The following is a 23,579-nucleotide window of genomic DNA, read 5'->3' on the forward strand; positions in this document are numbered from 1 at the left end:
AGCAGGAAAACGGATAACACAACTTGTCTTAGAAGCAAGCAGCAAGATGAGGCAGTAAAAACCCATCAGCATACATCATCCTATCACGGCCCAGTGTCATCCCAGCCTCTATTAGCCCTCGCTGCATCAGCGCAAGTCCCAGACACTTTATCCTGTTTATAATTGCTGATGAGCAGTAATAAGGCCTCCATGCCTCAGCTCCGTCCGTTCCACTTCGGCACCCACCTATTAGGTAATAACTTTTATTTACAGCCTTGCTGGATGCGCTGTTCTATTAGTACAGCCACGGACTGAGTATGGGAAAAAAAAATCACCACTCCTTAATGGGGGGTATCATTGCAAGGCTCAGATGATTTATAATGCAGCTCTGTGGCTGTTCTATCATGCTCCTTCTGGTAAGACTGCTTTGGAAAGGCTACAATTTCTAACACATTGCCCTCTAACAGACACACACACTATGGAGCAGCATCTGAAAAGCACACTCCTCCCATCTGTCCCCACCCCCATCCCAAAGTTTCAAAGGAGGAGAGGGGTATTAAATTCTATTGTTTTTAACAGTGTTGGCTCAGGCATTTTGCCCCAGTGGAGTCATAGAACAGCTAATTAATAGAAGTTCAGGACTCTTTCTCCTTGGTAAGAGTGCAATCTGTGATAAAATAAATGGTTGTAAATACTAACAACAACAACAAAAAAAAACCACAGGCATTGTGGTGTAGCAGGTTAAGCCGCTGCCTACAATGCCCGCATTCCATATGGGCAACAGTTTGAGACCCTGATGCTCCACTTCCAATCCTGTTGTGTGCTGATGTGCCTGGGAAAGCAGCGGAAGATGGCCTAAGTGCTTGGTCCCCTGCACCCACTTGGGAGACCCAGAAGAAACTCTAGACTCCTGGCTTCAGCCTGGCTAAGCCCTAGCTGTTGCAGCCATCTGGGGAGTGAACCAGTGGATGGAAGACCTCTCTGTCTCTCCCTCTTCTTCACCCTCTGTGACTCTGCCTTTCAAATAGATAAATAAATCTTAAAACAAAACAAAACAAAACAAGTGTAACTGCCTCCATGGATCCAATCAAACTGAATTTGTACAAAGCATACGCACCAAAAGAAGCTAAACACCAAAACCTAGGTACACATCTCCAAAACGGCAACAAATCACATCACTGTTCATTTTTATACCACGGGACATTTTTAGTTTCAAAGTATAAAAACCCACCTTGATGAGAGTGGCACCCTGGCTTCATAGTCATATCAGCTGTATCTCAGGAGGCAAGCCCCTGCTTCTCCTGAGTAAGACCCAAACAAGGCCTCTGAAACAAGTCCCTGAGATCAAGCCCAACTAACTTATGTATTACATGCAAGCTAGCCTGTAGCACAAACACAGCAACTGGTGACAATGGGACAAACTCTCATATAGGGGCACAAGTAAACATAGTAAGCTCTCTCTGAGCCTTTCTGAACTCTATATATACAGTGTGCTGCTGTAATTTACATGCTAAGAATCAAATCACTTGGTTAGAGAGTGCCTTATACTCTCATCAGATTCTCTAACATAAACAACTGAGGCAGACTGATTAAAGTTTTCACGGAAAAATAACAGAACCCCAAGAGAAAGCATTTAGTAGAACATTTTCCTTCCCCAATCACCTACCCAGTGGCCAAAAACACATCTTGTCAGTAAACAGCCACTTTGACATAATCACAGTAAACTCTGGTAAGAATTGCTTCTTTCCTGTGGCAAAAGATGGCACCTTTTCAACTGGAGAAATTTCTTGCAGTCTTCTCTAATATCTGGACTTCATTTTGCCCCCAACTTTAGGCACCAAATGAACTCCTTCAGGACCCAAGATGATGAGTGAACAAAGTAAAATATTTTTTCAACAGTTTTTTCTTTGCCATGACAGATTTACTGTTTTGATCTTTCTTCAATTGCTACATTAAATGCTAATAAAAAATGAAAGGTTTATGTCTTCCCTAATATTCTCCTGATGGGAACTTGCAAGTTACATAAGTAGGTCAAATTTCTAATTTTCTGTCTCAAATGCTGATACCGCATACCTGAGGGAAGAGCTATACCTAAAGGACCAACAAGAAACAAAAAAAAGAAGTGTGTTAAGCAGTTGAATTTGTACCCAGAGCCACCTTCCTTCAAAACTCCACAGAGCAGAGGAAGATGTGAAGTCCTCCTCAGGAGAGCCCCTACAGTGTGCAATGCTGACTAACACAGTTTGCAGTCACTGACTCAACTCCTGGGTTAGATGTACTGGTGGAAATGTTTCCACGAATATTGACTCTATCAGGGATAAAACACAAGTATACATTTCTAAGACTTACAGGGCCTGATTTAACTAAGTATGCATTTCTAAGACATACAGGCTCTGATTTAACATCACCATCCTTTAGCTTCTGAATCAATTTTAAAGATCTTATATAAACCCCTTGGTAACATAACAACGAAACATGCCCCTTTAACTGGCTTCTAAACACTGATGTGCAAAGTGTTTAGCACATCAATCTTCATTTAACTCTCAGGTGAAAGGGGCTTCTTTTCTTATCTTTCTAAGAACAAACAGTAACATCACCAGCAGGTTGCCCAAGAGAAGTGAGTGAAGAAAAGGTTTTTTTGGGGGAAAAAAGAAATGTCACTGTTCATCGCACTGAAAAAGAACAATAGGCGACAAAAGGATAAACATGTGCTTTCAGGAAGGACGGATGCAAGGAAGGAAAGAAAGACGGGTCCAGGGCAGGCAAAGAATATACAGTTAAACCCAATTAACATGCTTTTTATAGAGTAGAAAGATGACAGTTTATGGAAAACTGTCTTGATGTTTAACGGGACAGTTTCTAGTCCCATCTGCTTTAATCTCAGGCAACACTACAGTTACCTTATGGCCCCACAAATGGTTATTTTACTTGCTACTCTACTAATTATAATGGCATTTTTAACATACACATAATTTTTTTTTAGTCACTGCTTTTCAAGTCTATCATAGGAAACATCATCTACACAGCACATTTGCTGGAAGAGGAAAAGCGAATATAGATACAGCAGAGAAAAGTCTGTTGACAGTACCGTCAAGCCTGTAAATTTGTCTATGGATTTCTTCTTATTCTAACTTCAGAATTAAAGAGACTAGAAAATACAATGAAAAGGCAAAATAAAGTCATAAAAGTGGTCAACTACACAGGGACCAATTTCAGTTTTTTTACCCATATACTAAACTGTGCTCCCCTTGAATAATTCAACCCAGGGCTAAGAGCTACACTTGCCAACCCTGCCACCCACCAGAGGAATCAGCCCAGATTAAGTCTGTGGGATCCTCACTATTCATATATCCTACTGGTTCTATCTGTACTGTGTCATTTACATTTTAAGGTTCATCAACAGCAAACTCCAACAAATGGAATACAAAGTAACATTTCTTTTGCTGTATCTCTGCAAATAAGTTAAAAAAAAAGACACGTAATTTGTCTTTAAATAAGAAAATCTATTAAAAGGCAACAAACTTCCTTCCTTTCCCACAAGGCACTTTAAACACTACCTTCCTAAACTGAATTGTCTAAGAGAGGCAACCACAGCTCGGTTACAGTGTTTTAAAGTAGAACTTGATGGGTAGAAAAGAAGAAGTACAAAAGGGAAACTTTTGGTGGTTTTTTTTTTTGCCAAGGAAAAGTGACTCATTCTTGGCAGGAATGGTCTGAGAATTAACAAGGGAAAATGTGGGAAACATTCTGAGCTCTTTGAAAAAATGCAAACACTCTCTAGCAATCTGAAGGTGTGATATGCTTTAGCTCTCACATTCTAACCAAAAGCAACCTGGGACTTGGCAGCACTTCTCAACTCTTCTCTGACCACACATCTCAGAGCTCTCAAAGGCACCATGGTGGGGTGGAGCAGGGACAACCACACCCCCTTCACTTCATTTTTCCCTGCTTAAACACCAAATGATCATAGTATGCTTTTTTTCTTTCTATCTAAAGATCACACTGAGTTCAATTCAACTGTTAATAGTTCCATATGGCTAAAAGCCATCAGCTAAATAAAAATCTTTCCCACCTGACTCCCAGAAACAAACTGATCTTTCGTTGACCACAGCTACTTTCTGCAACCTGCTTCTTGGACTCAGTTATCACAAAGCAATTTCTTAAAAAGAGTTTTCTCTTTCTGATGGCTGTAGAGCAAGCTACTTTACACTGCTATCCATCGCTCTAAATTCCAATATCCTCTACCTGGTCAAAAGAGTAGTCATCTGAAATATAAATGGAGACTGATTAATTAACCACTCAGGTCTTTACTTACTAATCCATCCAATAATGGATCTATTATCTCATCTGTAGATAAAATTTTCAAATTTCTACAAGAGATAATCAACCTTTATTTACTGCTCAAAAATATTTGGTCGTGTACCTTTAACATATGTGTGTATATATTTGAATTTGCTATTTATTAAGTATACATGACTTAAAGATCATGAAATTAATTTGCAAAATAGAAATTTTAAAAGGCTGAGGTAAAGTTTTTCTATTTTCTTTCCATAGCTCACAGACCATCCATCTGGCACCCTTCTTCAGAGGCCACTGACTTTAAGAACCATTTCATTCTGGCCTAGGTATCCTTTTTCTAACACATATCATTATGCTCAAGGCTGCTTTCAGTTCAACTTTTAATGGACAGATCAGCTGGGTGGCAGCGGGTAGGATCTCACTTCAGGATCTCACTGTGTGACTCCCCAACCCCACCTGTACAGTAATTATTTACTGGCCATCTACGCCAATGGACCTAAGCAGCATGCATACGGGAGATCCTGAGGAGTTCCTTCATGGTCAGAGGTGCCACAAAACATGTGTTAGAGCCATGAATCCTACTCTTGAAGAACCCAGACATACAGACTACAAGGACTATCACAGCAATATGAATAACAGATGGTGATCTCCAAAGGAGAATGATCAACATCCCCACCATGAGCAAACTGCTGACTGCAGGATGAAAGAAAGATGGAGACAAAGGTAGTCAGCCCACAATTCTCAAAGAACATCATTTCATTCTCCTCAAAATCAGGAAGCTCTGTGCTCTAGAGTCGTGGCCAGTATTAAGGGCTGAGGCAGTCTGGTTAGCCCAGCAACCTTAGTGGGCAGAGATGGGGTTCTTGAAAAGGATAGCATGCTGAACTTAATGAAAAATCTCCACTTCCCTTCAGGTTTTACACACAATGATTTGCATACATTGCATTAGCTTCCTTCCCATCTAGAAATTCTCAGTATTTTTCTATATCCATCTAAATGGAACATGAGACTGAAAACTCAATGCCTCTCTTATATTTCACTAACAGAGACCTATAACTACCATCCTCAGTTCCTACTGTAACACTGACATGTGGTAGTTCTATTTTATTCTTCTTTCCACCTAAAATGCCTACTGATGTGTTTATCAGCACCATCTAATGGGTGCCCACTGCATACACAGACTCCCTAATGCGAGGACTGCAATAGCAGCTATCAACTACTGAAGGTCTACTATGTGAGCTTTGTGCGGATGATTTCATTTCTTACATCAAAGTAATAGATTATTCATCTCATTTTACAGGACAAACTTTGAGGTATTATTTATAATTTTTTTTTTTTTTTGAATTTTAAAAAGTATAGAATAAAATTTTTAATTAAAAATCTTTGTTGCTGCTACTGAGATTTATCACTGAAGTAAAAGAGGGAAACATCCTCAGTGTGAAATTTGCTTCAAAACTACAAATTATTTCAGACAAAATAAACATATATGCTCACATTTATAAACATTTTCCACATTATTCATAGAAGCGAGATCAATAAAGTTTACATATTACATACAATAAAAATCAGTTGTAATGAAGATTTAGTTTTCTTACTAAATAAAAATTTCTGTGTTTGAGGTATCACATGCCAATATGGCACACTGGTAAAATAACCCAGGAGTCTACCTGAAAAATCCTGACTAACACACATCGGCTCTGTGAGACTTACTAGTGGGCTGGACTAGACTAATTTCTTTAAACAGGAAGGAAGATCTTAACTGTTACAAAACAAAGGAGGCACAAAATAGAAACTGCATTTCATAAAAGAACAAAATTTTGTTGTAAAAGTTTAAGTGGCTAAGCAAGGATCTGAAACACATATAATTCTGAAACTCAAATTTTAAATATACTTCACTATATGCTGTTTCCAAATCTGTATTTTGTTTTTCCCACATTTCAATGATATGCTTTTCCATTGTCTGGCTATAAGTAGTAATTACTACAAAATGTGAAAAACAGTAACATTACGTAGTGGAAAACAGCAGAGGCTTTGGCATCTGAAACATCTTTGGTCAAGTTCTGACTCCATTACTTACTAGCAATATTGCCTCTGAAAACACACTTAACTTACTGAGTGCCATTATTCCCTTCATCTGTAAAAAAGGAGCAATGCTGAACTATCTGAAGAGCAGGCAAGTGAGCGTGTATGTAAGTAACAATTCGTGGTGCTTGGCAATGCTGTACTATTTTTAGACACACACAATAGTGGGGGAACAGAGAAAAGGAAAGGGATCCACCTAGAAGATGGACACAGTACATGTGACTTAGGAGAGGCTCCTGTTGGTTTCAGCGTTACGCTGAACAGGAGTCTCTTTCCCAAACCTCACAGGATGACCCAGTGGGCTCAAGGTTCACTCCTTAACTGCTACCTGAACATGCTGAAAATGCTAACAGTGAGTATTTCCCTGAGAGCCAACAATGGAAGGAAAGAAGAAAGGCTGCAAGTATACTGTACATGTCAAGTGTTTGACCTGATCAAAGAACTCGGAATGTTTTCAAGCTTCTGGCTTAAGAGGGTAGGCAGTTGGCTCTCCAATTTCCCACTGGCAAATCAGGACAGCTGCCTTACTCCAAGGCACAGTTCTCTTCTATCTCAGTCAGATGAATCCAAACTACGTGGTGGAGTCCGGGGAATAGGCATAGGTTTATTTTAGACTCTCCTACCTCAAAGCCAATCAAGTAGAAAAGAAGAGTTAAGTTCCCTAGAATTTAACACCTGTTTGTCACCCCCAAACCATACAAAGGCAGACCTGTTTGAGTTTTAAAACCTGTACATGGGAATATTTTACGCTATTTCTGTTGGGCAGTTACAAGACGTTTTAAATTATGAAAAATACTTTGTGACCTTTAGAAAAGCAATATAATTACTCTGACTCTTCCAAATATAATCCTTGAGATATTTTAAATAGCAGGCAGCATTACTGAAAAGGCAAATATTATTTAAAATAAATTAAGCTATAGGCTGAGGGAGCAATAGGCATTATGACTGTTCTTTAGAGAGCTACAAGATTCATGACTCCATGTTTAATAAAAATGTCACAGATGCACAAAGATGTTTTTAGGAGTCTATGCATAGGCAAAGAGTAATTTCAGCATATCTCATGGCTTTAAGACAAATCAGAAAAAATTTTCCCAAACTAGTAGGATGCTATAATAGAAAAATTATAACAGATTTTCTACATCAAAACTTCTTTCACTCTCTGTCCAACAACTATTTTTCAGTAGGTCCAAGACTTAGACAAATTGGTAGCAAGCTACAAACTACATGTTTTATGCTCATGTCTTAACAGCACTCTTCAGATATCAGGAAGTAGTAATCTGATGGCTACCTTCTTGAGACCCAAGAAAATCACTCCGACTCTGTTCACACTCCACTCCCACTACCGTGTACCAAATACAGCACTTTACAATGGATGCGAGAAATTAAGAACCTACTCTGGCAAACAGACCAGGTTTGAAACAGGGGCTAATTTCTGGGAAGAATTCATCTAAGGATGAATTCATGTAAGAATGACATACATACCTGTACCACAGGATCTTTTGGTTGGTGTGATTAACGAGACATGAGCTGTGTCTGTGCAAGGCCCACCTAGAAACAGAAAGGCAGGCACATCAGTCAGGACATAACTGCTCCATGTCCATAAATGCTTTCTTGAATACAGAGAGACCTAAAAAGGAAAGGATCAACTTGCAAACATTCACGAGGAGAAGCAGCAGGAAAGAGGTGGCGGTGGGGGTGGGGGTTAATTCTAAGGACCACGTCTGAGTTCAGCAATTAAGTCTATAGAGAACCATAATCCATGTACATTATAATACAATTTTCAGGGGAAAAAGTCAAGTCTCACATAATGGCAAGAAGGTAAAGGATAACATTTTAATTAGAATTCAGATCCAGGTAAGAGAAAATTACCCATATGTTTGGGGAGATGGCTTCTTCCACAAAGCAATAAGCAGGATACTCCCACTTGATCTCAGTGGTCACTGTACCTTTTAATTTACTGCAAAACTGGCCTTATTTACGGGGGAAGGGGACTCCCTAAAGAACAATAAGCTAACTGACAGAAGAAATAAGGATCATTGTGATATAAAAGAGGAAAGCACTGGTGCCAGAGGAAGAATATCTAGTTTCATTCTAAAAGGAATATGAAATGAAGAGGGTCTTCATGGAATCATGGTGGATCCTGGGAGCTGATGCATAGGTGTAAGCAGGCAAGAGGTAGAATTACTGAGTGAAAGCCTGAAAAGCAAGAATTACATTCTACATAAAAAAAAAAAAAAAAAAAAACAGCTACACATTGTTACTGATGCCTATTTATTGATCATGTCCTACCTTTGGAAATAGGAAGTTACCATTCAAATATGAAGGCCAGTGGTTCTTCATATGCCCTTATAGGGGCAGTGATGATGATCATAAAGGAACAGAACACACAAGCAAAAGTCACACATTTACTTCAAAGACTCACTCAATGACTATGACAAGCACAGGAGAAACACGGCCACAAAGCACAGATGTGTATCACTCACCCACAAGCCTTAATGACACTGAAAGGGAAAGAAAAATTAAAGAGCTCTGTTCACAGAGCTTCCATGAGTTTGGGGGTTTGGAGACCCCACCTATGAAGTGTACCATTAGTCTACTCTTTCCTCTATCAAGATCATAGTAGTATCAACTTTAGTGGGTATAAGATGACACACAGGGGAAATTTTAAAAGTGAGGAAAAGTCAAGCAAAGGTACTGTTTACTCCAAAGAACACTCAGCCTCAGCAATTACCTAGTATGTGCCACCATGGGTAAAGCTCATGGTCAGGGAGAGCTTATCGTATTGCTAGGAAGACAAAACTTAAGAGCATAAATAAAGGACAATACAATATAGCCATAAGTAAGCTGCATGAAAAATATCAACTGCCAAAGTATGGAACAAGTAATGAACGCTATATGTAATTAGGAAGAGGGATGTTCATCACTGGCCAGGATTCCTGAAAATACAAGAATTTGACAATGAGGCAAGAAAAAAATTGCAGAGCTGAGAAAGAGCAGACAGAAGAGTATCTCAACTGACTATCACATTCACCACAGAATGCTTAATATGTTAAAATTCTGGAAGTTCAAATGGGCAACTGTGACATAAAAATAGGCTCACAAACTCCTACATTCTCAAGAACCTGTTGGGCACTGGCTTTTGTAATGCTACAAGATGCTTTAACTTCTGCTTCCATGTAAGAGCTTATTATTACTGTTAACTAAAACATTTTCATTTCTGGGAAAAAAAAAAAAACAGGCCGTTACAACTACAGTTGAAGTCCTGCAACTCCCCCCTACTTCCTGAGTAATCATGGATAAATGATCTGATCTTTGGTTTCTTTTAACTTAAAGGGGGGAGGGATACTAAAATTGCCAATAAACCCGAAGGATTACCTGCTCATAAAAGCATTAAACATTGAAGCTTTATAATATGTCTCATCATTTCCTCTCCCACCAGATCTGATGCTCCCAAGAATCAAGGCTCACATTACAGTCTACTGTTGGGTTACAACTATGTGGAAAGTAGATGCTTAACCATGCTCACTAAATAAATACTATAAGCTACTGGATTTAATTAGGAGAGTAATGAACATTTCAAAAGAACTTTTTTCTTGAGGCACAACATTAAGAGAATGAAATATACATTGAGTATCCCTTATCTAAGATACTTGAGGACCTGAAGCATTTTGAATTCTTGAGTATCTCGCATATATGTAATGAGATATCATGGGAATGGAACTCAAGTCTAAACATGACATTCATTTGTGTTTCATATAAATTTATATGCATAGTCTGAAGGTAATTTTTTCCACAATATTTTTAGTGTGTTTGCATTCTGACCAAGACCCATCGCATGAGTTCATAAGTGGAATTTTCCACTTGTAGCATCATGTCAATGCTCCGAAAGTTACATATTTTGTAGCATTTCAGATTTTGAATCTTAGGATGCCAGATATTCAACCTGTGCTACATAGAACAAAACACACAAATTTTGTGCACATTCTGAGGAACTGAACATGTATACACTGGGTAACAATCATTAGATTAAAATACTAGTACATTTCCAATATTAGAAAATTATAAGGATAAGTCTTTTTTTTTTTTTTTAAAGAAACCTATTTTTTTTTATTTGACAGAGTTATAGATAGTGAGAGAGACAGAGAGAAAGGTCCTCCTTCCGTTGGTTCACTCCCCAAATGGCCACTACAGCCGGCACTGAGCTGATCCGAAGCCAGGAGCCAGGAGCTTCCCCCTGGTCTCTCATGTGGGTGCAGGAGCCCAAGCACTTGGGCCATCCTCCACTGCCCTCCCGGGCCACAGCAGAGAGCTGGAGTTGAAGAGGAGAAACCGGGACTAGAACCTGGCGCCCATATGGGATGCCGGCACCGCAAGTGGAGGATTAGCCAAGTGAGCCATGGCGCCGGCCCTGGGATAAGTCTTAAAATACAGACACCCAGGCCCTGCTTTGGGAAATTTTCATGCACTTAGTTGGGGGTGGGCATAGGAGGAGATTAGGGTATATTTCTAAACCAGCTGAATACAATGTAAACATAACAGAACAGTTAGTTCCAGACTCTGATAACATTTTCTTTGGCTAGGATCACGGAGTTCTCACAACACAGTGAGCTGCACAAAGGACGAAAGTCAATAACTATTTAACTATTAGAATACTTTTTTAAAAGGACATAAAATAATTTATATAGTAAAATTATAACAGAAGAGAGAAACAGTCCAATCAAAACTAAAGAGGGGCCGGCGCTGCGGCATAGAGGGTAAAGCCACTGCCTGCAGTGCCAGCATCCCATATGGATGCTGGTTCAAAGACCCAGCTGCTCCACTTCCAGTACAGCTCTCTGCTATGGCCTGGGAAAGCAGTAGAAGATGGCCCAAGCCCTTGGGCTCCTGCACCTGCATGGGAGACCAGAAGAAGCTCCTGGCTCCAGATCAGCGCAGTTCCCATTGTTGCAGCCAACTGAGGAGTGAACCAGTGGATGGAAGACCTCTCTCTGCCTTTCAAATAAATAAATAAATCTTTAAAAAAACTAAAGAAATATGGCTGGGACTCATGAATTAACACTATTTACAAATGTCTTATGAGTATTTTCAAATAAGAATCATTATCCCATCTACAGGTTAACAGTGTATTCTTTAAAGAATTTCTGGTGAATGAATTTCTGTGTATTTGGCAAATATGCAAATAACTTTTAAATCTACCTAGCACATCTCAACATGCATCATCATGAGAGTGTCCTCCAGAGAGCTTGTTAAACTAACAACCCAATCCAATGTATTCAGTACATTACAGTGAAGTACAAACAGAACCATAGTTGAGCAAGATAAATTGACGGCAAGAGTATCTGGCAGTGATAATATATCCCTGCTTTGCTAATTGGGCAATATTATAAACAGAGGGCTTGGAATTAAGGTTGGTCTGGCAAACTATAACCTATAAAACACTTTAAAATTCAGAATACAAGTATACGAGCACCACACATACATTCTACACTAATTGCTCTGTCATTTGAAACTCCTGTAACTCTCAAATAGAAGGAGCAGCCACAGGAGATTGCAGTATCTACCCTTACACAATTAATTTCAAATCAACTTCATTAAAATGAATGTAGGAAAGTAAGGGCCACTCAAGGGAAATCTCTATAGGTTTCTGTCCACAAGAAACACCTAACAGAGAACCTAGGTAGTTACAGCAAGTCACAGCATTGGTGGCTGATGCTGAGGGTCAACATCAGGGTACTTCCTCCATTAAAGGAACAGAGCTGGCTTTTCCTTTCTGAATTTTCTAATCGCTGCCTGAGAAAGGGTTTTTTTTTTTTTTTTTTTTTTTTGCTATACATCAACATAAACTCTGCACCGATTTTTGGCCATTTTTCTTTCCAAGCAGTGTGGAAGAGACCTAGTAACTGATGAGCAAGGTGAGGAAACCTCTATGTGACTGTGGGATCATTAGGTGAATGTGGAATGTCTGTAGGGTAGGACTAAGGCTGGGAAAATAAATGTTTATTTACTTACTTACTTACTTATTTGAAAGGCAGAGTTACACAGAGAGAGGAAGACACAGAAAGAGGTCTTCCATCCATTGGTTCACTCCCCAGATGGCTGCAACAGCCAAAGCTGGGCTGATCCAAAGCCAGGAGTTGGGAGCTCCTTCCTGGTCTCCCATATGGGTACAGGAGCACAAGAACTTGAGCCATCTTCTGCTGCTCTCCCAGGTTCATCAGTAGGGAGCTGGATTGGAGGTGAAGCAGCCAGGACTCAAAACGTCGCCCATATGTGATGCCGGCAATGCAGGCTGAAGCTTAACCCACTGCACCAGAGCCGGCCACAATAAATGTTATTTCTAAGCAAAGAACAATTCAAACCATTACCTTTTCCTTATATTAGTGGCAACTGAGTTTGGAAACATAAGGTTTTTTAAAAAGATTTATTTGAGAAGCAGAGTGTGGAAGGGAGAGACAGAAACAGACACAGAGATCTTCCATCCACTGGTTCATTCCCCAGATGGCTGCAAGAGCCAGGGCTGGACCAGGCCAAAGCCAGGAGCCTGTAACTCCATCAGGATATCCTTTGCAAGTGGCAGGACCCCATGCACTTGGGCCCAGCTCCTATTGCTTTCCCAGGCACATTAGCAGGCATCTGGATAGAAAAAAGAGCAGCCAGGATTTGAATTGGTTCTTGGATATGGGATGCCTGGGATGCTGGTAACACAGGTGGTGGCTTAACCCATTGCGCCCTATCACTGGCCTCAGAAAAACAAGTTTTGGGCATCTTAATGTTACTGAAATGTTATAAAGTTCTTTGCTTAACATGCCAGCCTTTCCAGGCATTTAGAACCAGACTGATACCAAGATTAAGCACTCAGAACTAACTTGTAGCCAGTCATCATCAATGTTCTTTACTAAAGCAAATTAACTGAATTCTTTCAAGTTTTTTAATTCTCTGCAAATATTTAACAAAAGCCTAGCATTTTGCGTTTGATATTATATTCAGGGGACCTTCTTCTAAAATAACATCAAGTTTCAACAAGCTAAGAGTTTGGAATTTGTAAGCAAATAATGTCTGTGGAGTCTTTTGCTTTGTGACGAGAAAAGTCTGAATATTCTACCTTTTTTTCTTAGAGCGTTTCTATTCCTGTATTAAATGTGTCATACATAACGCAGCACTGTGGGCCTCCTTTGCAATTCCACATGAAAATCATGAAATGATATTCTTCAGTTATATTCCCAACAAGGAAGTTTTTATAGCACCTGCAGTAAGGAAGAGGATTTTCTTGGGGAAACTGATTTCAGCCCGATAAAGCTGAAGACATGGGTCAAATCTGCTTGCTCACTTCTCTATGGCCTGCAAAACCAGGACTAAGTAGATAACTTTTTAACTGTCAACACAGCTAACATTTTAAACCAAAGTAACAGAATTCTTAAACCTATTCAGCTTCCTACTAAGTTACTGAGCATGTTAAAAATCCTCCGCCTGCGGCGCCAGCACACCAGGTTCTAGTCCCCGTCGGGGCGCCAGATTCTGTCCTGGTTGCCCCTCTTCCAGGCCAGCTCTCTGCTATGGACCAGGAGCACAGTGGAGGATGGCCCAAGTGCTTGGGCCCTGCACCCGCATGGGAGACCAGGAGAAGCACCTGGCTCCAGATCAGCGCAGTGTGCCAGCCAGCGGCCGCGGCAACCACTGGAGGGTGAACCAACGGCAAAGGAACACCTTTCTCTCTCTCTCTCTCACTGTCCACTCTGCCTGTCCAAAAAAAAAATCCCCGAGCTACTCAGCTACTCATTTGCAGTCAGTTCCATAGGTTACTGGAAGATTGACTCAAGGAGGAAGCGGAGAACACTGGTTTGGAGAGGATAGCTGTATTTAGACTAGGAATCCTCTTAAGCACTCAAAACCCAAGGCTGGATAAATAAAAATAGCATTTTCCCCTAACTTTGCTTAGAGATCAACCATCTACTCCGGAAGGTTCTGTGAAAACAGCTGTGAAAACTGGTTATTTTTGGCTCCTGCTTCTACTAGCCCTCATTGGCTGCAGTTAAATCATGTGCTGAAACACATCAATTAGGAAAAATGGACTGTCAAGGAGTCAGTCAGCTAAAAATTGCCAGCAGCTCAATAATCAAACAAATCTTCTATCAGCTTGTTCATGGTAACTGCAAAACATTAATACACAAAAATAGCCATTCCTTCTGCAGATTTATAACACTTCAATTCTCCTGCTTAATTAACATGACATTTACATAACAGTATCTAATTAATTTCCAAGGAAAGGCACTGTGGGCTAATTAGAAATGCATCATCCTTTTTAAACCAGCGTGTCAATTCAGCTCTATCATAATTGTACATTGTTTACCTTTGCAGCATCTCACTTTTCCAGGCTCACAGTTTTATGTGTCTGTGTGTGTTAAAATATATTTACATATTTATTTCAACAGCATAGTGACAGAAAATAAGGGAGAGACATAGAGATCTTCCATCTGCAGGTTCACGCCCCAAATAGCCATGACAGTGGGGAATAGGCTGGGCTGAAGCCAGGAGCCAGGAACTCCATCCGGGTCTACCACATGGGTGGTACAGACCCAAGCACCTGGACCATTATCTGCTGTTTTCCCAGGCACGTTAGCAGGGAGCTGTATCAGAAGCAGAGCAGCCTGGACTCAAACTGAGGCTCTGATACAGGATGCTGGTGTCACAGGTGGTGGTTTAACCCACTGTGCCACAATGTTAACACCCACCTCCCTACTCACAGTTTGAACAGTGATTTTGGACTAAAGATTCAAGAGCTGCAGTTTTTTCCTCTCTCTGAGATTCAGAATGTATTACCAGGGGTTTATTGGTAAGGCTTCTAAGAAAAATAATCTATGTAACAGAGATAAAAAATTATCCTCTCCTGATGTAGTCAAATTAAGAATGTAAAATTAATTTTTAAAAATATTCAAACAACCAGGGCCTGGCATTATGGCACAGTGTGTTAAACCTGTGATTCTGGCATCCTATGCAAGTGCAGGATGGCACTCTGGCTGCTCCACTTCTGATCCAGCTCCCTGAAAATGTACCTGGGAAAGCAGTGGAAGAAAGCTCAAATACTCGGGCCCCTGCCACCCTTGTGGAAGACTTGGATAGAGTTCCAGGCTCCTGGCTTCAGTCTGGCCCAACCCTGGATGACAAGGCCATTTAGGGAATGAACCAGTAGATGGAAGAGCTCTGTCTCTCCCTCTCGCTAACTCTGCCTTGCAAATAAATAAGGAAATAAATTTTTAAAAAAGTATTCAAATATTCTATATCTCTCCTGTAGTAAAATATTCCTTATTTAAAAGCCTTCAACATACACAAGGAGTATTTAAAATAGTAAACAGCTGACAGGAATCAATTAGCACCAAGGACAGATCAAAATGTACAAGAAAAAAAGTCATTTCTTCAGTAAAGAAAACCATTTGTAACTTCACCCTAAACTTGCAATTCATGACATGTCTTAATCAGAAAGGACACACTTAATCTGTCTACATAATTGAGCTTGAAAAGCACCATTGATTAAAAACAAGGATACATAAAGATATAATGAATGTGGATCTAAGTTTATAGGACATCTTCAGGACAGGTAACAGCCCTCCCACTTCTCCAAATGAAAACTTTCAAGTTAAACCATTTACAAAGCTTGTTACATAATCTAACTGTTCATTTCCCAGTTAGAAGTTCTAACTCGAACCCTTTGCATGATCTCTCATACCATTTAGATCTAAATTAGAGATTTAGGAGAAGGCGATTTTCAAAGTGGATCAGAACTTGCTATTGCTAAGAGTGGGTGCTGTAGTACAGTGAGTTAAGCTGCCACTCAGCATGCCTGCATCCCACTTTGGACTGCAGAGGATCAAGTCCCACTTCTGGTTCTGATTCAGCTTCCTGCTAATGCATCTAGGAGCAGAAGATGATGGCTCAAGTACTTGGGTCCCTGCCAACATGGGAGATCCTGATGGAGTTCTGGGCTCCCAGCTTTGGCCTGGTCCAGCCTCTGCTGTTGCAGCTATTTGCTGGAGTGAACCAGCAGAGGGAGATAGCTCAGTGTCTGTCTCTCTTGGTCTCTCGTGCTGCCTTTCAAATAAATAATGTCTTAAAAAAAAAAAAAAAAAAAAAAAAAAAAAAAACTTGCTCTTGGTAGCTTTTGTATTTTGTTCATAAATGGCTTCTCAACAAATTTCATTACCACTCTACCTTGACTCTCTTAAATAGTTACAGTGCTAAGTAGTCCTGCAAATATTATAGTGCATATATATATATATGTGTGAATGGATGTGCTTACTATTAACCTATTCAAAAGAAATAAAAAAGTAAAATTATCATATACCACCTTCTCCAGGAAGCAGCACTAAGAACTCAATGAATTAGAATGCCTTCCATCTGCCCAGGACTGACAGACTCCTTAACAGAGTGGAGATGGACATCCCTGCTGGGGCCAGGGAATATTTTGCAAAGAAAGCTCTCTCCTGACCCAGCAATAGCATTAATGGAATAATAACCTCAAGGTAGGGGTAGCTTTATGCATCTTGGTAATTAAAACATTAAGGTTTAAAATCTGCTTTGACTACTGAATAAAAACAATCTAGACCAAAAGCAATTACAGGATATATGTAGCTATCGAGAAGGGAAATTATTAATATGTTGATGCAGCATAATGGTCTACAGACTTTTTGGTTTTAGGATTACATTTTTACACTTTAAAAGCTATTGAGGCCACTAAAAAAACTTTTCTAGAGGTTATTTCTACGATGTTTATATGAAATTGAGAATTACAAAGTTTGTTAATAATTTCATTTAAAATGACATGAAAACATTCTTTTATGAAAAAACTAAATTTTTTTGGTTTTATTTTTTAGTTACAGAGAGGCAGAGGCAGAGAGAATGAGAGAGAGAGAGAGACAGAGAGAAAAATCTTACATCTGCTGGATCACTCCCCCAATGGCAGCAACAGCCTGGGCCAGGCAGAGGCTAGGAGCCAGGAGCTTCATCTGGGTCTCCTATATTGGTACAGGGGTCCAAAGACTTGGGTCATCTTCTGCTGCTTTCCCAGGCACATTAGCAGGGAGCTGGAGTAGAACTGGAGGAGCTGGGACTAGAACTGGCACCAGCAGCCGCTTACACAGAAAATGTAAAAACATCTTTCATGGAACACAAAGGACCCTGGGTAAAGCAGTTAAACCTGATTTTAGTTTTTCAGATGTCATCTTTCACCTGAATCCTTATTGCCCACCCACCAGGGAAAAAAAAAATCTTTCCTAAATATTGAGATATGACATTCACCTTCACCACCACCACCACCACCACCACCACTTCAATACGAAATAAAGTTCAACAGCAATTAATAGTGAAATTCCAAGATACTGCCTTCCTGGGGATCAAAATTAGACTCCCTTTTTTTGAGAGATCAAAATATCTACTAGCTAACAAAATCAGCTCTAAATTTAGACACAGTTTTGTTTTTCTCTTGTGACAAAGCATTTTGAATCTGGATATGAAATCACTGGCTGCCACCTCTCCAATTTAGGCTTCAGTTTTGACTATTTCCAGGCTTAACTAAGGCCTAACTCAGATGTCTACATTTGCATTTTAACATCAACACAAGCACGAGTCTCATAACAACATTAATGGAAACATCACTTGACACTGGAAGAGCTTTTCTCTTTTTTGATATAGTTTAGTGAGCAAAAGCTTTCTCAGCAAGGGAAGTGACTAGTGCATGTTCTTCATAAGAGGCCTCACAGGAAAAAACAAAGACAAACAAACAAAAACCCCACAACTATTAAGAATATTTGTCCTGGGGCAGCGCTGTGGCACACTGGGTTAAAGCCCTGGCCTGAGGCGCCGGCATCCCATATGGATGCCGGTTCTAGTCCCGCTGTTCCTCTTCCGATCCAGCTCTCTGCTGTGGTCCGGGAAAGCAGCAGAAAATGGCCCAAGTCCTTGGGCCGCTGCACCCACGTGGGAAACTCGGAAGAAGCTCCTGGCTCCTGGCTTTGGATTAGCCCAGCTCTGGCCGTTGTGGTCATCTGGGGAATGAACCAGTGGATGGAAGACCTCTCTGTCTCTACCTCTCTCTGTTAACTCTTTAAAAAAAAGGGGGGGGGGGTATTTGTCCAGACTGTCTCATAGACTTTTACAAAGAACTTGGAACACAGGTACCCTTACTCCCTGCCTTCTGGCTGAGCCTCTCTCAAAGGTATCTGTACCACAGCTGGCAGTGTGTTCAGGTGAATGAAGATACTCAGTCCAACCACAGAAACCAATCAGCTTGTATACTAACAGACCTCCCTTTGCAATTATTAGTCAGAAACATCACCATCTCCATTACTGCTTTTCTGGAAGTGCAAACTTTCCTTCCTAAAGACAGTATCCTACTGTTTGATTAAACCTAAAGAATCCTCTTTTTGATGGGTCAAACGGATGAGCCAGAAAGTGAAATGTTTATAAAATAACAGAGGACATGAACACACAACATAAAGCTACAAAGCCTTTTGTTACTGACAGCTCTGGATTTTCAGAGAAGTTCACAAACACAAAGCATATTCATGTAAGGTTAAAAATGACTACTTACACCTTCACACAGATGCCCTATTATAATGTAATCTTTTCAGCCAAATATTTTGGTCATAAATAAAGCTTAGATTTAGTTTAAAATGAGCACAGTGTCACCCATTACCTGTATCTATACAAAATAAAAACAATATGACAACCTGCAAAGGGCTAAAGCTGTGAGAAGTACAGTTGTTCACTATGACCTTTACTTTCACAGAATACAGAGCATTTAATAACAGCATTAAAAAAGTCTGTATTTGCAAAGGGGAGAGGGTTGCCTGCAGTGATAACGCTGCTTCAAAGCCTAGTCTGAATATCAGTAACAGTAAAAACTTCATAGGTGCCTGGAAGTCCTTATGGGAAACTAACTTATTTGGAATTTTTTTTAAAGATTTATTTTTTGAAAGGTGGATCTACAGAGAGGCAGAGAGAGAGAGAGAGAGAGAGAGAGAGAGTAGAGAGAGGAGAGAGAGTAGAGAGAGAGAGAGTCTTCCATCCATTCTTACATGGCCTCAACAGTGGGAGTTGGGCCGATCCAAAGCCAGCAGCCAGGAGCCTCCTCTGAATCTCCCACATGGGTGCAGGGGCCCAAGGACCTGGGCCATCCTCTACTACTTTCCCAGGCCATAGCAGAGAGTTAGATCAGAAGTGGAGCAGCCGGGACTCAAACCACCCCCATAAGGGATGCTGGTACTGCAGGTGGCAGCTTCACCCACTATGCCACAGCACCGGCCCCTATTTTATTTATTTATTTCAAAAGTCAGAATTACAGAGAGGCAGAGGCAGAGGCTGTGAGAGTGAGAGAGTGAGAGAGTGAGAGAGTGAGAGAGTGAGAGAGTGAGAGAGTGAGAGTGAGAGTGAGAGTGAGAGTGAGAGTGAGAGTGAGAGTGAGAGTGAGAGTGAGAAAGAGAAAGAGAAAGAGAAAGAGAAAGAGAAAGAGAAAGAGAAAGAGAAAGAAAATCTTCCATCCAGTGATTTACTCACAAGATGGCTGCACCGGTCGGAACTGTGCTGATCCGAAACCAGGAGCCAGGAGCTTCTTTCAGGTCCCCACATAGGTGCAGAGGCCCAAAGACGTGGGCCATCTTCTACTACTTTTGTAGGCCATACCTGAGAGCTGGATCAGAACTGGTGCCCATATGGGATGTCTACATTGCAGGCGGCGGCTTTACCTGCTTTGCCACAGCACCAGCCCTGGAAACTAACCTTTCACATGTGCAGACTTGTTAAAGGACTCTTAAAGATGAGTATTAAAATTTTTGCCAGCGTTGTCTTTTGCAACTGGAAATCTTGATGGGGGAAGTTCAGATAATAAAAGAAGTATCTAGGAACAAACCTGTTCCTTCACCATAGGTTGGTGCCTATTTGCAGAGGGAAACACACAGACACTCCCAGAAGCCCGAGATGAATTGTCACCACCACAGGAACCAAAACTTCAAAATGAAGTAGGGACACTGCCTTTTTCAAGTGGCTTTGTTTTGAGATTACTGTATGGGACAAAAAATAATCAAAATATTAAGTAGTACAGGCAATGAGAAGACCCTCTTTTGTGCAAAAAAAAAGTAGATTCCAAAAAGTAAGAAAAATTTAACACCAAACCTTTCAAAATATTTCTATCAGTAAGCATTTACAGAGTATTGTCTTGCCAAGTATTGTTCTAGGTGATCCAGGGCTGAGCAAAGCAGCATAAAATAAAGTCCTTGGCTAATCTGGGACTTAGATTTTAAACCTGTGCAGATATATGACATTCTCATGTCCAAAAGGTAACTGACATAAGACTGTGTTACAGGTAAGAGGTACAGGGATTCCTGAGAGGAAGTAATCCATGAGAATGAAATGATTTGCAGCTGGGCATTAAAGAGCATGAATACAAATAATGAGTATGGCGCCAGGTGTCTTCTGGGTCAGAGAGAGTCTAGATGGCTCAGAGCCGGCAGCAGTACTGTAAGGGGTAAATAGGTCAGATACTGAGGGGTTAGATTAGGGGGGAGGCTATGTGTTACAACAATCTGAGTGACCATCCAGGCAATGAGTCAATGAAAGGATTACTTTTTAACAAGATTACTGACAGGAAACTCATCCAATAGGTTTATAGACTATAAGGAGGCCAGAAGCAAGAACAGTCTGGAGGTTATGACTATAATCCTGTGAAAACAAAGGTATCAGTGACAACTTCCCAGACCTTTAATATTTTTCCACTGAGCGTTATAACCTGAAGGATTATCAACAACATCAGAGTAACTAAGAGTATATAATACATACTTTAAAGTTAAGACCACATTTAATGGAAGAATTTTTTTTTTTTTTTTAATTCCAGGGCTGGTGTTATAGCATACAGTGGTTAAGCTACCACTTGCGATTCTGGCATCCCATACTGGGAGTTCAAATCCCATCCAGCTTCCTACTAATGCACCTAGGAAGGCAGTAGATGATGGCCCAAGTACTTGGGACTTTGCCAAACATATGGGAAACCTGGACGAAGTTTATAGGCTTCCAGCAGATTGAAGTACTCATCCACTCATGCTCTCACACTCACTTGTACTATCAAATAAATAAATCTTTAATAAATATATATGAATACTATGTACTTTTATTCCAATAAATTTAGAAATCTAGATGAAATTTAAAAATTTATAAAATTGTATAAAATATCATAAAATTTTATAATAATACGGTAGCTTCTCCTTTACCTGTAGGAGAAAGCTCCAAGACCCCATATGGATACCTGAAACCACAAACAGTACCAAACCCTAAATATACTGTGTTTTCCTATTCACCTGTCAATGATAAAAGTTCAATTTATAAATTATGAACATTAAGACATTAACAATAAAAAAGAACAATTATAGAGACACACTGTAATAACACTGCCAGTATCACTACTCTTTCAGTTATTATTAAGTAAAATGAGGTTACTCGAACACAAGCACTGATACCACCAACAGCTGATGCGACAGCTGAGAGGTCTACTCATGACTACTGGTGCACATGCCGGACAAAGGGATGATTCCATACAGGGCAGGATAAGACTTCAGTTCAGTGTGAGATTTCATCACGGTACTCAGAACAACACACAACTTAAAACTTAAAAATTTTTTCTGGGATTTTCCACTTGATACTTTTGAAAATGAGGTAGAAAGTATGAATAGTCCAATAATCACAGAACACAAAGGGCTCACCACATCCTACTTGGAAGAAAAGTTATGAGGTTAGTCATTATGACATTCTTCAAGTTTCCAAAGAACAGCTGTCACATAGTGTCAGAGCCTAACAACACAGGAAAAGATGAAAAACTTTCTAGAAGACAACATAACTAATACCAAAACTAGAAAAGAATAGCATGCCTACCACATATACACACGTACACATACAAAATGGACTCTTACTAAAAAGATGTCAAAATTTCAAATAAAATTAGCTTTTTGAACCCAGCAGTACACTGGAAGATTTATTCAAAGATTGCAAAGATGGCATAATACTGGACATGTATTAAGAGATTACATATTAAAGGAGAAATACCATTATAATCATCTTAAGTGATGAAAGGCATTTTATAAATGTCAACACCATCTCTAATTTTTAAAAAAAGGAACAAGAAAGCTATAAAAAATAAGAATTTCCTTGATAATATGAGGGTACTTCAAAAAGCTTATGGAAATAAGAAATGAAAAGATAAGTTTACCTGGTACAAAAACAACTTTTTTGAAATCCATGCATATTTGTACCTACAAGGAACCTAAGCAACTATTGTATTTGTATTTTAAATACTCCTAGGGGGCCAGCGCTGTGACATAGCGGGTAACACCGCTGCCTGCAGTGCCAGCATCCCATATGGATACTGGTTCGAGTCCCAGCTGCTCCTCTTCTGATCCAGCTCTCTGCTATGGCCTGGGAAAGCAGTGGAAGATGGTCCAAGTCCTTGGGCCCCTGCACCCATGGGGACACCCAGAAGATGATCCTGGCTCCCAGCTTCGGATCAGCGCAGCTCTGGCCACTATGGCCAATTGGGGAGTGAACCAGTGGATGGAAGATTTCTCTCTCTGCCTCTCCTTCCTCTGTGTAACTCCTTCAAATGAATAAATAAATCTTTTTAAAAAGAAAAGAAATCCTTCTAATATAGTTTCATTAGAATTAGGAATAAGAAAAACACTAAGATGAAGCAGCAAAAAAGAAATTCCTACCTACCTAACATTATGAAATAGAAATGATTTCTTTAAGAAAACACTCCTGAACTGGCTCAAGTCCTTTTACATTTTATAGAGATTAACTTAATGATGTCACACATTGATTCCTGGTGAATTACATCCATTCAATTCAATACAGCAAATAAACTGTACATTATCATACTGTACTACAAAGTAGCAATCTCTTTAGAACACAGAACTAATAAAAACAGCATGCTTTACAGAACCAGATTCAGGACAAATAAATAAATGCACTGGCGCGGGGGGGGGGGGGGGGGGCTTTAAATTAAAATTAAAAGAGATATTTAAAGTTTGGGCATTCTTCATTATGGGAAAGAACTTTTCACTTTGAGACTAATATACATCAGAAAAGCTCCATCTGTTGTATAATTATCTCTGATAAACAGCCTGATGCTTCGAGCTTCATTAGAGAAAAGGGAAGGGACAGGCACACACAGAGAGAACTGTAAATAA

At 40.0% G+C, this 23,579-nt stretch overlaps 1 protein-coding gene across 2 annotated transcripts in view; it reads right to left on the minus strand.

The window, feature by feature from the left end:
• The window catches only part of ZFAND3 (zinc finger AN1-type containing 3), a 330,833-nt gene that overhangs the window by 53,385 nt on the left and 253,869 nt on the right, over nucleotides 1-23,579 (minus strand). Inside the window, exon 4 of one of the 2 annotated variants that reach the window (XM_002714678.6) lies at nucleotides 7,843-7,908. The exons of the other annotated variant lie outside the window; for it this stretch is intronic. Within the exon in view, the coding sequence (XP_002714724.1) occupies nucleotides 7,843-7,908 (66 nt within the window). The remainder of the gene's footprint in view (nucleotides 1-7,842; nucleotides 7,909-23,579) is intronic. 2 annotated transcript variants of the gene reach the window in all.

Source organism: Oryctolagus cuniculus, chromosome 5 (genome assembly GCF_051225735.1).
Source record: "Oryctolagus cuniculus isolate XC-2025 breed Fujian yellow rabbit chromosome 5, ASM5122573v1, whole genome shotgun sequence".
Classification (NCBI taxonomy): domain Eukaryota; kingdom Metazoa; phylum Chordata; class Mammalia; order Lagomorpha; family Leporidae; genus Oryctolagus; species Oryctolagus cuniculus.